Below are 14,687 nucleotides of genomic sequence, written 5' to 3'. Positions count from 1 at the left end.
CCACATTTTCTCTGACTCTCCTGAGCAAGGGTTTTTGCAGATACTGTACAGACACCAGGGCATAAGAGCACACTGTTTCTTTTCCTCTTTATGTGTGACACAACATGCTGCCTGTTGCTCTTTATTCCTTAATCTTTTCCCCCTTCACCCTTTCTCTCCATCTCTCTCGTGCTCTCTCTCTGCTCCCTTCCTCCCTGACTCTCTCCCTCTTTTCCCTCAAACATCTTTCTGTCTGCCTTGCTATCTCAGATTCTAGTGCAGTGTACATGTGTGTGTGTGTGTTTGTCTGTACATGTTTATCTTTATGTGCATGTCTGTATTAAACTGTTTAATCCTCTCCTCTCCAGGTACAGCTGCAGTGGCAGTTGCTGGGCTCCTTGCTGCCCTCCGCATCACTAAGAGTAAGATGGTGGACCATACCATCGTGTTCCAGGGTGCTGGGGAGGTACGTGCCCACACCCAGTGGAAAAGGACCTCTCGGGCACTTGGGATTGATCCCCACCACAGTGCACCACAGCAGCGGCCTGGTTTCATATAATTACAGTGGCGTTACCGCAGAGTCCCTTCCCCGCTTCCAGTTACAAGAGGTTTACAGAGGCAGTGCACAGCAACCGCTAGACCCTGTCCTAGTAAAACATGGCAATGGAACTGGAGTAAACAGAGGATCATTTTTCTTGTGGAGGCTTTGGATTTGAGACTCGTTCCTAAACATGGCCAGATATATTCCACTTCTCCTCTCAATGTTGTGGCTCTCATTGTCTTTGACGGTGTCCCCCCCGATGGCTCCCCCAATTGCTTTCTGAAGGATGGAATAATTCAACCAGAAATCCCCGTATGGCTTCAGAAAGGAGAATTAAATGGTTGAGTCAAAGTCAGTGGTTCAGAACTGAGTGGGTACCGGGGTGGATTGTGTTATGGTTTAAACACATCACACTCCTGTGTCATCACCATCTAACAAGCCTGAGGGTCACACAGCAGCAGAGACCCACACTGAGTCGCGTTATGATCATTCCATTTGTATTCATTTGCCTATTGGTCTGCATTTAGAGCAAAGTAAAACAATGCCAGCTCCTGTGTTACACTTGTTTCTTTTGTTTTCTTTAATTCAGGCTGCAATGGGAATAGCTGACCTCATCACTATGGCGATGGAGAAAGAGGGAATCACAAGAGAGCAGGCCCTGAGGAAGATCTGGATGGTTGACTCCAAGGGACTCATCGTCAAGGTGATCCAGTTCCCCCACACCAAATAAAGTAAATTCATCCCTGTGAAAGAAAGTGAATGGTGCATGAGACTGTGAGTCCTCTGTTCTTTCTATGTGAGTCTTCAGGCCTCTCTGAGCAAGTTTTCTGTATGAGGCCATGAGTCTTCTGGCCTTTGGGTGAATCCACTGGCTTGAGTCCAGAGGCCTATGTTTACACCACCTGGTTAAGTGACCCAATCCAATTTTTTGCTCACATGTGGCACAGATCAGGTATGTACTATGAACATGTAAACAGGAAAAAGCACATGGAATCTGATATTTTCAGATCCATTTTGGGCCACATTCATATGTGGAAATAAATCAGATAGGAATCGGATATCTTACAATGCAACTGTCATCTAAACGCACAGATCTAAATTTCCCAGTCATTGCGATTCACGTCATTTAACATGCGATATTGTCATACTTTTTTTCGCATTGAATTAGACGTAACATATATTACATGCACAACCACTCTCAAGAAGTTAAATGGAGCATGAAGGCTCAGTCCAGTGGCGAATACCGAGGTTATGTGCCCTTTAAGTATGTGGGCCGAAGAGTCGGTATAGGCGAAAATAAAGGGGATGTTCATTGCTGACCTAAGATGCTTCGAAAAGCAATAGCTTGAATTATTATTTCTGCCTTGTTTTGTGTCAGTTGTAGATGGTGAAATAGCTGTGGCCGTGTCGTTGTTTACTTTCGTTTCGGTAACCAAACCCTTGTGTACACGTGGGTGTTTCAAATATAAACCGTGTAAACACAGGTATCGGATATAGGCAAAAAATTGGAAGTGGATGTAAATGTAGCCTTAGTGAGTCTCTCTGTGTCAAGTCTTATGGTCTTCTGAGTGGGACTGTGGGGCCTCTGGCCTTGTGGGAAGCCTGTGGACTTTTGTCCTGTGTGAACAAGTGTTCAGGCCTATTGCTGTCAGTCTTCTGGCTTTTTTGGGAAAAGTATGAGTCAGACTCTGGCCTGACAAAATAGTTGGTGATCTTCCAAAGCAAACTGTGTGAAGTGGGTGAATAAATCGCTCATACACTACACTGTTACCATGGCAAAACCTTGAGAGTTCTGCACCATGGTGAAACGTCTGACTGACAATAGAGTTGCCATGGTGAAATCCCTGAATGACAGCAGTTTCTTTAATAGAATTCACAATGAACTGCACAGTAACCATGGTGAAACCCTTGATTGACAGCAATGTTTTTTTGTGACATTCTGACAACAAAACCTCTGACCTACTCGGATGCCATGTAATGTTTGCCACAAAAGGAATTGCTGCCCTGTTGGTAAGGATTTGGATAAGCCTGGCTACAGTATCTTGCAGAAGAACTCGCCGAACAGACAGGCAATATATTGCAAATGAACCTTGCCACTACTGCACCCTGGTGGCCAAAATTGTGCAATTTCAAAAGCTCAAAAGGGCAGGATTTTCCAGCGTTGCTGTCCTTACTTATTTTATCCAAAATGAACTGTCTGCAATAGTAACATCTTTCAACTGAAATAGAACTTGGCAACTGAAATAGAGCATATTATTTTTCAGATCTTCTATAGATAACGTCTTAGGACATATCCAGATCAAAAAGAGATTCAAATGAGATTCTAATTCTTGAGTGTTTTGCGGCACGAATGTTACCAAGGGAGAGAGTAGTCAGTCTGGTTAATTTCTTTAAATATTATGAGTTAATAATTGATTATGAAGTATTGTAATTAGATCAATACTTGTGTCTTTATGAAAGCAAACCTACCTCCTCTAATGCACATACCACATGGTGGATTCAGTTACAGTAGTGTGTGGTTTTGGCCATGTTGTCTGTATTCAACTTGTTGATAAGAATTCTGATTTTTTTTATTTTTTGTTTTAAAGGATACTGGGGTGTGAATAGCCCTCAGGTCAGGTTGGAATAAAAGGATAATCTGATTTATTGTTTATTTGGATCCCCATTACTCTTACTGTGTGTTCATATGAAAACATATACAGTGAGCTCCATATTGTTTTTGTGTTGGCTCTGTACTTCACAATAATTGATTTGTCATGTAGAAATGATAGGACTTTTTATACATAATCCCCTATTTCAGGGTTGTGTGTGCATGAGGGCTTGCAGTCTCTTTTAAGACATTTTGTCTCCAATCTCTTCCCTTTTAGGGACGAGATCATCTAACACATGAGAAAGAGCGCTTTGCCCACGACCACCCTCAGGTGAACAAGCTGGAAGATGTGGTGCGGAAACTGCAGCCCACAGCAATTATAGGTACATAAACAAAACAGAGGTGCACACCTTTACATCATAAAATATTAGCTTTGGGTTGGAAGACGTACCGCAAAACTGATATCAATTTTGGGTAAAGACGAAGAAACACATTTTTGAATTTGACAGCAGCATATATAAATCTTTCTGCTTTTCCTCCCCAATTTAGAAATTAGTATTTTGTAAGCTGGACGGGCTCACAGACATGAGTTGGAGGAAGACACTTTATGTGTCTTTTTTATGTAACACTTTTATTGCGGGGGACAGAACACCTTCCATCCCTGGGCAACGCCAGAGCCAATTGTGCTTCATCCTGTTGCATCGATCGTCGTAACATGAGATTCTGTGATATTCAAAGGTCTTTTCTTAGATTCCAAGGGACAATGACCCACACTTGAACCACAAAAAAAAATTACTCCTGTTTCTTTCAGCTAATCGTCTTTTGGTGTCTGCTATTTGTGTTGCTTTATTGATGGTAATATTTACACAGCCATTGGTAGCATTGTGAGATTCAAAGATAAAGTGCTTAATTTAAACGAAAAGTCAAAAATGATATGTCACACTCTAGCTAGCTTGCTCAGCATGAGTAAATTAAAGCATTGCTCCTAGCGTTTAAAAAAAAATTTATTAGCCTGTGTGGCAAAAATTGATCAGAATGCCAAAACATTATCTCTATCTTATGTCATCCCGCTATTTCAATCCGCCTCTGTTGCAAGTGTTAAAATAAAATTATGGAAGACATAGTTATTTTGTTATTACTGTGAGTTAGGATATGATGGTAAAACAGTTGTATTTTTTTCAGAATGCAAGTGAATTTGTGTAAAACGCAGGATTCTGGGTTTTTTTACGCAGAAAAACAAGCCAAAATACAGGGGAAAAAATTCACTGCATTCTATAAATGAAGATATTCCCAATTGGGAGTTTAAAGTTGCTTTTGCTATGTATGTGATTGGCTGGGAGGTGTAGGAAGTGCACTTGTGGAAGATCTGTTTCAGTTCAACAGTGGCACACACTGATGAAATCATCTTTTGCTCTATCCCAGGGGTGGCAGCTGTAACTGGTGCCTTCACAGAACAGATCATCAAGGATATGGCGTCCTTCAATGAGCGGCCAATCATCTTTGCCCTCAGCAACCCCACCAGCAAGGCTGAGTGCACTGCAGAGCAGTGCTACACTCTAACTGAGGTAACCCTGACCTCTAACTATTTCAGCCTAATCCTGATTCAGTGTGTGTGCAGTGTAGTGTGTTTGTGTGTGTGGGTTTATGAGATCTTGTGCTGTGTGTGTTTTAGGGGCGGGGCATCTTTGCCAGCGGGAGTCCGTTTGACCCTGTGACCCTTCCTGATGGGCGGCGGTTCTGTCCTGGTCAGGGCAATAATGCCTACGTGTTCCCTGGAGTGGGCCTTGGAGTGACTGCGTGTGCCATCCGACGCATCACCGATGAGATCTTCCTCACTTCTGCTGAGGTAACACACACACACACACGCATGCGTTTTCATACATAAATCAATGACTATGAAAGTATAGACAGGGCTTTAAATACATAACAGAGGGAGAGACACAGAAATAAATGTGAAAGGAGAGAGGAGAAAGAAAGATAGAGGGAGTCAGGAAAGGAAATGAGGGAAATGGGTGAAAAGGAAAGAATGTAGAAAAAGAAGGGAAAATGAGAGATTGAGAGTCACGTGGAGGGAAAAGGGAGAGAGAGGGGAGACTGAGGTGCCGATGCTCTCCACAATGAGGCCCAATGAAGCATGCGGTTTAAGAGGCATCATTAGACCGTTATAGCTCTTCACCTGCAAATCCAAATCTGCAGGGACCATCAAACACATAAGTGTTCAAAAAAGGGGTGAAGCAGGTAATTAGCCCATGGAGCTGGAATACTTATCAGGAACTGTGATGCTGTTGTGTGGTTGATAATGTTCTGGTGGCTAATGATTATTATTGTTATGGAAAATCTGTCAAAATGTGAAACAGGACTGGGTTTAGAAAAATCTGTACCATGGAAATAGATTTCCTCCCAACATGTGGGGGGGGGGGTGTTCACTGATTTTGTTGTTTAGGAAAATTGATTATGTATAGTGATGCAATCATTGTTGGTGTTGTATGTTGATGTGCGTGTCTGGTTTTTCTTTGGAAGACCATCGCTTCCATGGTGACAGACAAGGACCTGGCTGAGGGGAGACTGTACCCCCCTCTCAGCTCCATCCAGGAAGTCTCTCTCAGGCTGGCGGTGAAGGTGAGGCATTCCGCACTTCAGTCTCCCCCCTGATTCTGTCTGGGCTCTCCGCAGCCAAGCCTAGTGCTGGATGCAGCAACAAGCACTGTAAAATCACCCTGTGTGTGCGTGTGTGTGTGTGTGCCTGTGTGTATTTCTGTGCACAGATCGTGGAGTATGCATATGAGCACAACATAGCAGCGCTGACCCCAGAGCCAAAGGACAAGGTGGCCTTTATCCGATCTCGGATGTACAGCACCAACTATGACGAGTTTGCCGTGGACTCTTATAACTGGCCAGAGGATGCCATGGGTGTGCAGTCCTGCAAATTGTGACAATGCAAGAAGGGGGGTGGGGCATAGGGTCTGGGGTAGTTGGGGCAGGGGGACTACAGTAGGCCAGTGAGAAGTGTAAGAGAGCTTTGATAAGACACTCTGAACATCTTTCTTTGTTAAATTATACACATTCACATCATGCATGTTTGAATAGTAGAGAATATTTTGAAATATGTTTGCTGAAAATGAAACATAATAAAAATGTGTGAAATCAAAATGAACTGTTTATTTCAGTGTGCGTGCTTTTGTTCTGGGCCTGTTGGTTGTGAATTTGTGCACATATGTATCTTGTCAGGACACAGGGCTGTTAGGTGGCTCGTTCTGCTAAAACACTGGCTTTCGGAGCAGTGGCGTGCCCTGCCATCTGGACTCGAACCCTAACAATGGCAGTATTGCCCGTGGATGGCAGTCACATAGGACAGCACATATTGGTTGTTGCGCAGCCTAGAGAAGGAGGGGTTTCAGTCAGCAGGGTTGTTTCCATGCCACCGCTCAAGAGCACCTCCTGTGGCTGGTCTGGAGATTGCCTTCTGTCTGTGCCAGCTGCAAGTGTACTCCTCCAATACACTAACAGGGCGGCTCAGCTGGTGGACTAGACAGGGAAAAGCAGCTGCTGGCAGAGAATATTTCATGGAGGTAGTAATCTGTGAGGGTCAATGCAGTCCTTTATGAAGGCCTTAGGAGGATTTATTGGCTTGTTTACATATTTGACTGATTGTTCACTTCTGGTCTACACAAATCAATTATACACTGATGGATACACTACATATCATAAAAGCAGAATTGAAAAAGGTTTTTTCAACACATCAAACCATAGTTAAATTTTTTTCTTCAAGGAACATTATCAGTAATTTACATTGTTAAAACACAGAGCAAATAAAACATATGTGTGAACTAACTGGTTAGATTAATGATGATAATGCTGTCAATACAATGCAATACAGATGATTCCAGGATATTTCTAATATAATGTTCCCCCTAGCTATTAGTGCATTCACATTGACTGTTAATTATGAAGAAAGGATTTAAAGATATTAGAAACTATTTGTGGTGAACTTGGTCACCTCTAATGTGGTGTGTCACTCGGAAACCACTCTAGGCTATAGTGAGCGGGTACTTTACTGGGGTATTTTTTTCTCCAATAAAGACAGCAGGTAAATCCAGCAGGCACCCATTGCTAAAAGTCTCAACATCCTGAGGCTCAGGGTTGGAGGAAAGATGAATGTTTCTAACACACTTTGAGAAGCCTCACACCATCATTCACATAATGGTGCCAAACAAGACCGCAATGAGTCAGCAAACTTCTGTGGTGATTTGGCACAGCACATTTTGGTAAGAGGATGGGGGCCATCTGTGTGTCATCCCGTGGAACCTGCCTATTCTAGACCGTGGGTTTGGAGAGATGGGTTTAAAAAGTGAAGACTGTTCTGTATGGGTCACATAGGCTGCACTGCAGAGAGTGCGTATGCAAGGAGCCACCAATCTAAAATGCAGCAGGATGGAGGAGGAAAAATGTGTGAGAAACTGAACTGTGAGTTAGAAGTTAAGGGTCACAGAGGTGTGGGAAAGTCTGGGATGTTTTATAGAATGTAGTCTTTGATCATTGAGGTGGAATACTTTGTGCTTTGACTGGCAGGATCAAACAGATTAAATCCGCCACCTCCGTCATCCCTCTGGATTAAAACCCCAACTTTAAACACCCCTCTCTCCAACACACATAACCTTTCTATGGAAAAACTTTTGGTTCCAGACCAAACCTACACCCATATGGTGGCCGTGATCCCAGTCTCGTGATTTTTTCAGGTGGTTCCAGTAAAGTTCAGGTTTGCTGTGAAATGGCCTGTCGGTGGTTTCTGAGGTTGTTAGGAAATGATTGGTGTATGGTGGCTGGGAAAAGTTTGTGAGGTAGTTGTGAAATAGTCTCAGAGGTGGTTGTGAAATGTTTGGCCCACGAGACAATGGCATACACTGCAGCTCACTCCTGGTATAGAAGCAGCTAGATACTCTAGTGCATGGTCCTCCAGACTAGGACAGTCCTGGTGCTGGTCAGCATATTTCAGGAGTGTGTGAGCCCACACCACGGGGGACTAGTATATAGTATATATATCACGCAACACTGGCCTACTCCATCTGCTACAACCTCTCCATCTGCCTTAGCTATGCCAGCTGACAGTGACCTCAACCGCATTATGTACATACTCCTGAATAGTCATCCCTGCCAGCGACTGATGGGCAAGGACCCGCCCAGCAAGGACACAGCCACCCACTGCAGCATAGGCCAGTGCTTCCACACTACTTATTCTGCAATCTTCCCAAACTTGCTCAGATTATGGGTGTAATCTGTATGTATTCAGAATGTGTCCTTTTGTTTTGGTTAGTGTAGTTAATTTGCACTTATCGTAATGTTGCATCTGTACTTCCTGGTCTGGTAAAATGTTACATTACATCTATACTTTCTGGTAATGTTGTTACGTCTGTACTTTCTGGTCTGGCACGATGGCTCATCTTATTCTGGTGAATGGAGTTATCCTACATTGTAAGTCAATCTAGACAAGAGTACTTTATAAATTGATGTAATGTAATGTAATAAAGTGAGTGGATACTGTAATTCTCAATACATAGTAGACAATGGAAATGGCAGTCCAAGGAGATCTAAGAGACAAAATAAGTTTGTAGTAGCAATTGCAACTATAATGTTAGTAGTTGCAAGAGTAGTGTACTTGTATTTATCTAATAAAACAAAGCAATTTCATGTAATATACTATAGTTACTATTCTGTTGCAGTACCCAAGATAAATACTGTGGTTTCCAAATGCCCTCTACTGGTCATTTGTGTTATTACTCTTGATGTAACAGGGACAGCCTGATGCTGGCAGATTTGCTGCTCACCGTCATGGATGTAATTTTCCTCCCTTCATTTGCTGCCATCCACCCCTCAGATGGATGGCACCCCCTCAGACAGATGGTACTCTATGTGACTGCCTAAAACCAGTTCTGTGTATTTAATATATAGTCACTGTATTGTCAAACCTGCCTTTGGTGAAAATATTTTACTTAATTCAATAAAAGTGTATTTGCTTTAAACTTTTCTCATTTTTTCAACTTTATGTCATATCATATTAAGTACTTTAACAAATCATTCAAATAATGTTGAATGTAGTTACCTCAGTTTACATCACTGAGGTGTTGTCCTGTAAAACCTTTATGCAAAGTTCTGGCGACAAAACCTTGAGTGGTTTCAGATATGGTGACCAGAATATTATCTGTGACCATGGTATTTTTGCTACAATATCTGCAATAATTTCTGAATTGATATATTATAATGATATAATATGTGTGTATGATATTGTATTATTATTATTATATTATTGTTTCAACTTAAAATACGAAGTTATCCTCATCAATTATAACTTATATGCAAACAAATACTGTTTATGTTTAAAAATTGATTTTTGATCAAACAGTGGGTTGACTGAAATCTGTCAATGTGGTTTGTGTTTGTCTGGTATCTATTGGACTGGACAGGGGAGTGGCCTGGAGGGATTGTTACCCGTCAAAAGAGACAGGCAAAATGCACTAAATGGGAGAGTGAGTATATGTTTTGGGGGGGTACCAACAAACAAGCTTGTGCTGCTACTCATGCAATCGATTACTGTTCGGCCAGACTAGACTGGAACAGTGTCCAGCTAGCATTTTGTCCCTAGGCGTTTGGGGACCCCCTCTCACCGCCCGCTTCCTCACCCTCTCTCCCCTCCCCTCCCGTGCCCTATTATTGTCTGTTCTGTTACACACGTCAATACAAGTGTCTCCATAGCATCTCCCGTAGTGTGTGGTAGTTCATAGAGTCTTGTGCTAACAACATTATGGTGGTGCCAATGTGTGTTGTCTTTTTAGCACAAATGAATTGAATCCTTATTTGCATTGTGCTAGAACCTCAGCATAGAAATTAAACAACATATAAAAATATATAATGTACTGATGAACATCAAGTACAGACAATGGGAGCTCAGCAGTGAAATGCACCCCAGCACAGCCCCATCATGCTAGAAAAAGCAAATGTATTTGTTTTGCAATTCTGTCTCTATCTCCAAATGTTTTAAATAAGAATATTTTCATTTCTAATTTATGTGAATTTCCAGTAATGGAGACAGTGCTGGTCTTAGTTGGAGCTTTTCATGATAAGCTGATTTGTGAGTTTCAGAACCAGCTGACAGAGGGGTCTTTTTGGGACTTAGGGAAGATGGACAGGCCTTACACCTGAAGGCTGAAGTCTCTTCATTCATTTTTTTATTTAGATATGTGTAATCTGTCATGTGTTTCAATATTGTGTTGGAAAGGATGATACTATCAGCTTCTCTTGAGACCTGGCTTTTTCTGGAAAAATCTATTCTTATTTTTATTTCAAATCTCTTTTTATTTTTCTATTTTTTCATTTCTTGAAATCACAAAGGCACAAACAAATGTGTATTGCCAAGAATATACAAAAGCACTAAAAATGTCAACAAAAAAGAAAAGGAAATTTTATAATGTTGAGAGATTATAAATTATCTAATTACAGCTCTCTCAAATCCCCCTGCTGAATACACTCTTGTACTCTCTCCCTTCCTACCCCCTCTCTTGGTATTGGTGCTGTCTGCCTTTTTGCTGGTCCAAAGTCTGGCCTTGGACCCGGTGACTGACAGCTGTAACCTGACATTGTTTGACCTTGTTTACTGCTCACATTATGTGACATCAAGACCTTGTTAATGCCGGCACAGTGACTTTGCTGCATGCCTGACAATGTCTGTCTAGCTTCTGTCCAACATTTAACCCGCAAACGCCAACCCCCACCATGCCCTGGTCCCAACCCCCCACTCTTGTACACCTGCATATACCACAGCTCCCGACTGTATCTAAGTGTCTTTTGAAATACCAAGTACACGTTTTCGAGAGCATTGCTTTTGAAACACCAAGTGCACGTTTTTAAGACCATTGCATTGATTTTTGAATGTACCAAAAAAGTATTTATCGCCTACACAGCACGATAACGTGTGTACATGCCATCATGTGCCTGATCTAGTTAGTTTGCTTTGTCCATTTGATTCTCCTCCTTACTCGACGCTTCAAAAAGTTGCTACATACATAGGAGACAGCAGATGGCGCTCACACACAGATTTTTCTTAACGGCTCCCTTGCAGTTACCCACGGAAAGATCTTAGTTGAAATTTAAAGCATTATTGTCTGCTTCTTTGTGAAATTGCGCGTTAGGTCTCGTAAAATAAATACAAATGTGCAGTGTACCAGACAAATAAAAATATTTTACTGTAGGCCTACTCGACGTCGACTAGACATGCACGAACTCAAAGAATAATTTGGAAATTAATTGGATCAAAAGCACTGTCACCTACTAAATGATGAGAACATTATTTTATCATTATTTATTTATTTATTTTTTCTCATTTCCACAGCCACCGTACTCTCGATACCAGTGTAGTTCTGTGGCCTTCACTCTGGATTCAGCGGTTAATCCCATACCGGTAATTCCATACCAGTCAATTGCACATTTTAGCCTGCTTAATTTCTTTTCTCCGTACGAATTTTCTTACATGCACACGTCATCTATGTCAAACCGATGCAAAAGTACGGTAGCCTAAGTAAACCCAACGAAAATGTAGCAAAGACTATAGAAGACATCTTATGCGGGGCTGGCCGCGTTTACCTGGCAGTTGCACGGTGCATTTTAGGCTAACACCACATCATTATTGTTTCTATAATAACATATCGGTAATTCGTAGGATATTTTACTACCAAAGTGGGTAATATAATAATTTCAATTTAAAACAAGAATATGGCCTATTTGTGGGTACCTAGCTGTTGGTGGTAAAACAAGTCCAGCTACTCTTTGACATGGACACCAGTTTGTGAACGACATTTTTTGTTAGACCAAAAATAGCTTGCAAAAACCCGGCTGTTCATGCGCGTGAATGACTTTGTGAATAACGTGTCCAGACATCGTCGGTCAGGAGACAACTCGTGTGTTCCTCCCCGCGCAGGTTTTCGCCTGTGAGGCAATGGTGGGCGCAGGTTTCCGACAGCCTGTTGTTTCCCGCGCGGGTACCACGCGCAGAAACCGAGCAGGAGCTAAGGGGCTGACAACTTCTCCATAATTAGAAAAGGCTTTTCGCTCAGTGTCACTCAACTCGTAAAATGCTCCAAATTAAACGTGACACGAAATTAAGTCATGTTCATTTTTTTCTCTCGTGTCTAAAAACAATTCTCTCCAGAACAACAGTCTTATGAAAATGTCGGCCTGTTTAAAGGTGTTGGCGTGAAACAACTGAATGTGCTTTGCTGAGGTAGGCTAAGCAACAACACATGCATGAACAACGTTGTTTAAGTATGAACATTTTTCTAGTTATAGCACTGTAGTTAGTTGGCTATATTTTGTAGGCCATAGACTATGGGCTACTTTCAGTTATTTACATGAAAAAGAAAATTGTTCAACTAGCTGCTTTAGGCTAGGCCAGCTCACCTGAGAATTTTCAATACTCCTATTACACGATTTTGAGACAAGTAGCCTGCAACCAAAATGTATATGTAGGCTACTCTGACAATAGTTTTCCTGATAAATTATAATTTCAGTCCTTTGACTTTCAGATAGTCTAATTGTAGGCCTATAGGCAGATTTCAAAATGGCAGCTCATAAAGTGGGATCATCAAATAGACTACTGCCACCTGTCATTGTATCCTGTTGTCAATTCGAATGAGGGACAACCTATCTCAGTGTAAAACAAAACATTTTTGGATTACAAAAAACAAAAATAATAACATGTAATTAATTCATTTAATTCCACATGGCATTCCCCCTGCAAACATTGTAATGACGGAGACAGACTGGCCTTGTTTGCCAAACTCCAGCCTCGCCTGCTCTGACAGGCCCTGCAGATGCTGGCCGCTGTGCCACAATCTCCGAAACACATTGGTCGGGGATACGAAAAATATCGGACAAAATCCTGTTTCTGCCTTATTCCATTTTTTGGTTATTTTTATTATTATTATTATTATTATTATTATTATTATTATTATTATTATTATTTTCTCTTATTAACGCTTAACACCTAACTTAAATTTGATCTTAGGCTATTTTAAACGGAAAGGACTGGCGAACTTCGTAAACGAATGAAATGAAAAATACATAGGCTAGCTAATCTATAGTTTAAATAGGCCTATAATAGAATAAAATATAGCCTATACCTATTCAATTACTTTCTATTATATGTAACTATGCATTTTATATAATTAAAATATGCATTTTATATTATGTAAAATATGTGTTTCTATTTTTTGTTGAATTGTGTGAGCATGTCACACACGTTGCTTATTTCCCACTCCCACGCAGCTTGTGCCGATTATTCCGTCCCGGAACCTCCAGATGGATCAACACATGCTGAAAATATGACGACCAAGGTGAATTTACATCTGACCTCAATCAATCGCTCCTGCTTTACGGCATAGTTGAAGCCCTAAACTACTGCATTGGGCCTAAGTGGGTGGGAGGGCTCAACAAATACGTTACAGGTAGGCTAGAAGCCAAGTGCTAATGTTCAGTATATCAGCCTACTGATTAAATTTTTACGTTAGTGAGGATTTTAAAATATTCCTTATTTGATCTATAGGGTCTACAATTAGGAGTTTTCATCGATGAAGCCTCTAAAGGCTACAGCTACAATTGTGTCGTTTCCCTCCACACAGTAAGTTTTAAATGATTTCATTTAAATCTTGGTTCTCTTTTTCAATATATCGTTGCTTGTGGAAAAAAGGCTGAACGGCGAAACCTAGGTCCCACTGTTTCAGTAACCTGAACATCACTCTGTAGTGCGCCTGCTTGCTTGTATGGAATTCCAAGTACCCACCCATCCACAAACCTTCTCCAGATCTTGAGATATACAGACATGTGACAAATTAAAGGAAAATCCAACATAAAGTGACATCTTAGTAAGGTGTTGGGCCACCTGCAAGAACAGCTTCAATGCGCCTTGACATAGATTCGACAAGTCTCTGGAACTCTACTGGAGGGATGGGACACCATTCTTCCAAAAGATTTTCTCTCATTTGGTATTTTGATGATGGTGGTGGAGAGCGCTGTCTAACACTTCGGTCCAAAATCTTCCATAGGTGTTCGATTGGATTGAGATCTGGTGACTGCGAAGGTCATAGCATATGATTCCCATAATTTTCATTGTCACCAAATCATTCAGTGACTCCTTGTGCCCTGTGGTTTGGGGCTTTGTCATTCTGGAAGAGACAACTCCGATCAGGATAGAAATGTTACATCATAGGATAAAGATGATCACTCAGAATAACTTTGTATTTATTTGCAGTGACCCTTAACTCTAAGGGGGACAAGTGGACCCAAACCATGCCAGGAAAATGCCCTCACATCATAACAGAGCCACTAGACCCCCTCACTAAATGGGTGAATCATTCAGGCCTGTACCATTCTCTTGGTGTACATACATGCACTCGCCCACTTGTCGAGAATATGGTGAAGGATTTGTGTGACCATATCACTTTGTCCCACATCTCTTTAGACCAGTGCCTATGATTTTTGCACCACTGAACTCTCAAATGTGCATTTGTCTTTGTAATGAGGTAGGTGGTTATG

General features: G+C 41.5%; 1 protein-coding gene across 2 annotated transcripts in view; it reads left to right on the top strand.

Annotated features, from left to right (window-relative positions):
- The window catches only part of me1 (malic enzyme 1, NADP(+)-dependent, cytosolic), a 65,528-nt gene extending 59,264 nt beyond the window's left edge, over nt 1-6,264 (top strand). For both annotated transcript variants that reach the window (XM_064342364.1, XM_064342358.1), the window contains 7 exons: nt 348-445; nt 1,110-1,223; nt 3,388-3,493; nt 4,533-4,675; nt 4,783-4,956; nt 5,631-5,729; nt 5,876-6,264. In XM_064342364.1, the coding sequence (XP_064198434.1) occupies nt 348-445; nt 1,110-1,223; nt 3,388-3,493; nt 4,533-4,675; nt 4,783-4,956; nt 5,631-5,729; nt 5,876-6,043 (902 nt within the window). In that variant the 3' untranslated portion in view covers nt 6,044-6,264. The remainder of the gene's footprint in view (nt 1-347; nt 446-1,109; nt 1,224-3,387; nt 3,494-4,532; nt 4,676-4,782; nt 4,957-5,630; nt 5,730-5,875) is intronic.
- The last annotated feature ends 8,423 nt before the right edge of the window (nt 6,265-14,687 follow it).

Source organism: Anguilla rostrata, chromosome 1, assembly GCF_018555375.3.
Source record: "Anguilla rostrata isolate EN2019 chromosome 1, ASM1855537v3, whole genome shotgun sequence".
Lineage (NCBI taxonomy): Eukaryota > Metazoa > Chordata > Actinopteri > Anguilliformes > Anguillidae > Anguilla > Anguilla rostrata.
The sequence above is the reverse complement of the archived record's forward strand: the minus strand, read 5'-3'. Positions and strand labels throughout refer to the sequence as shown.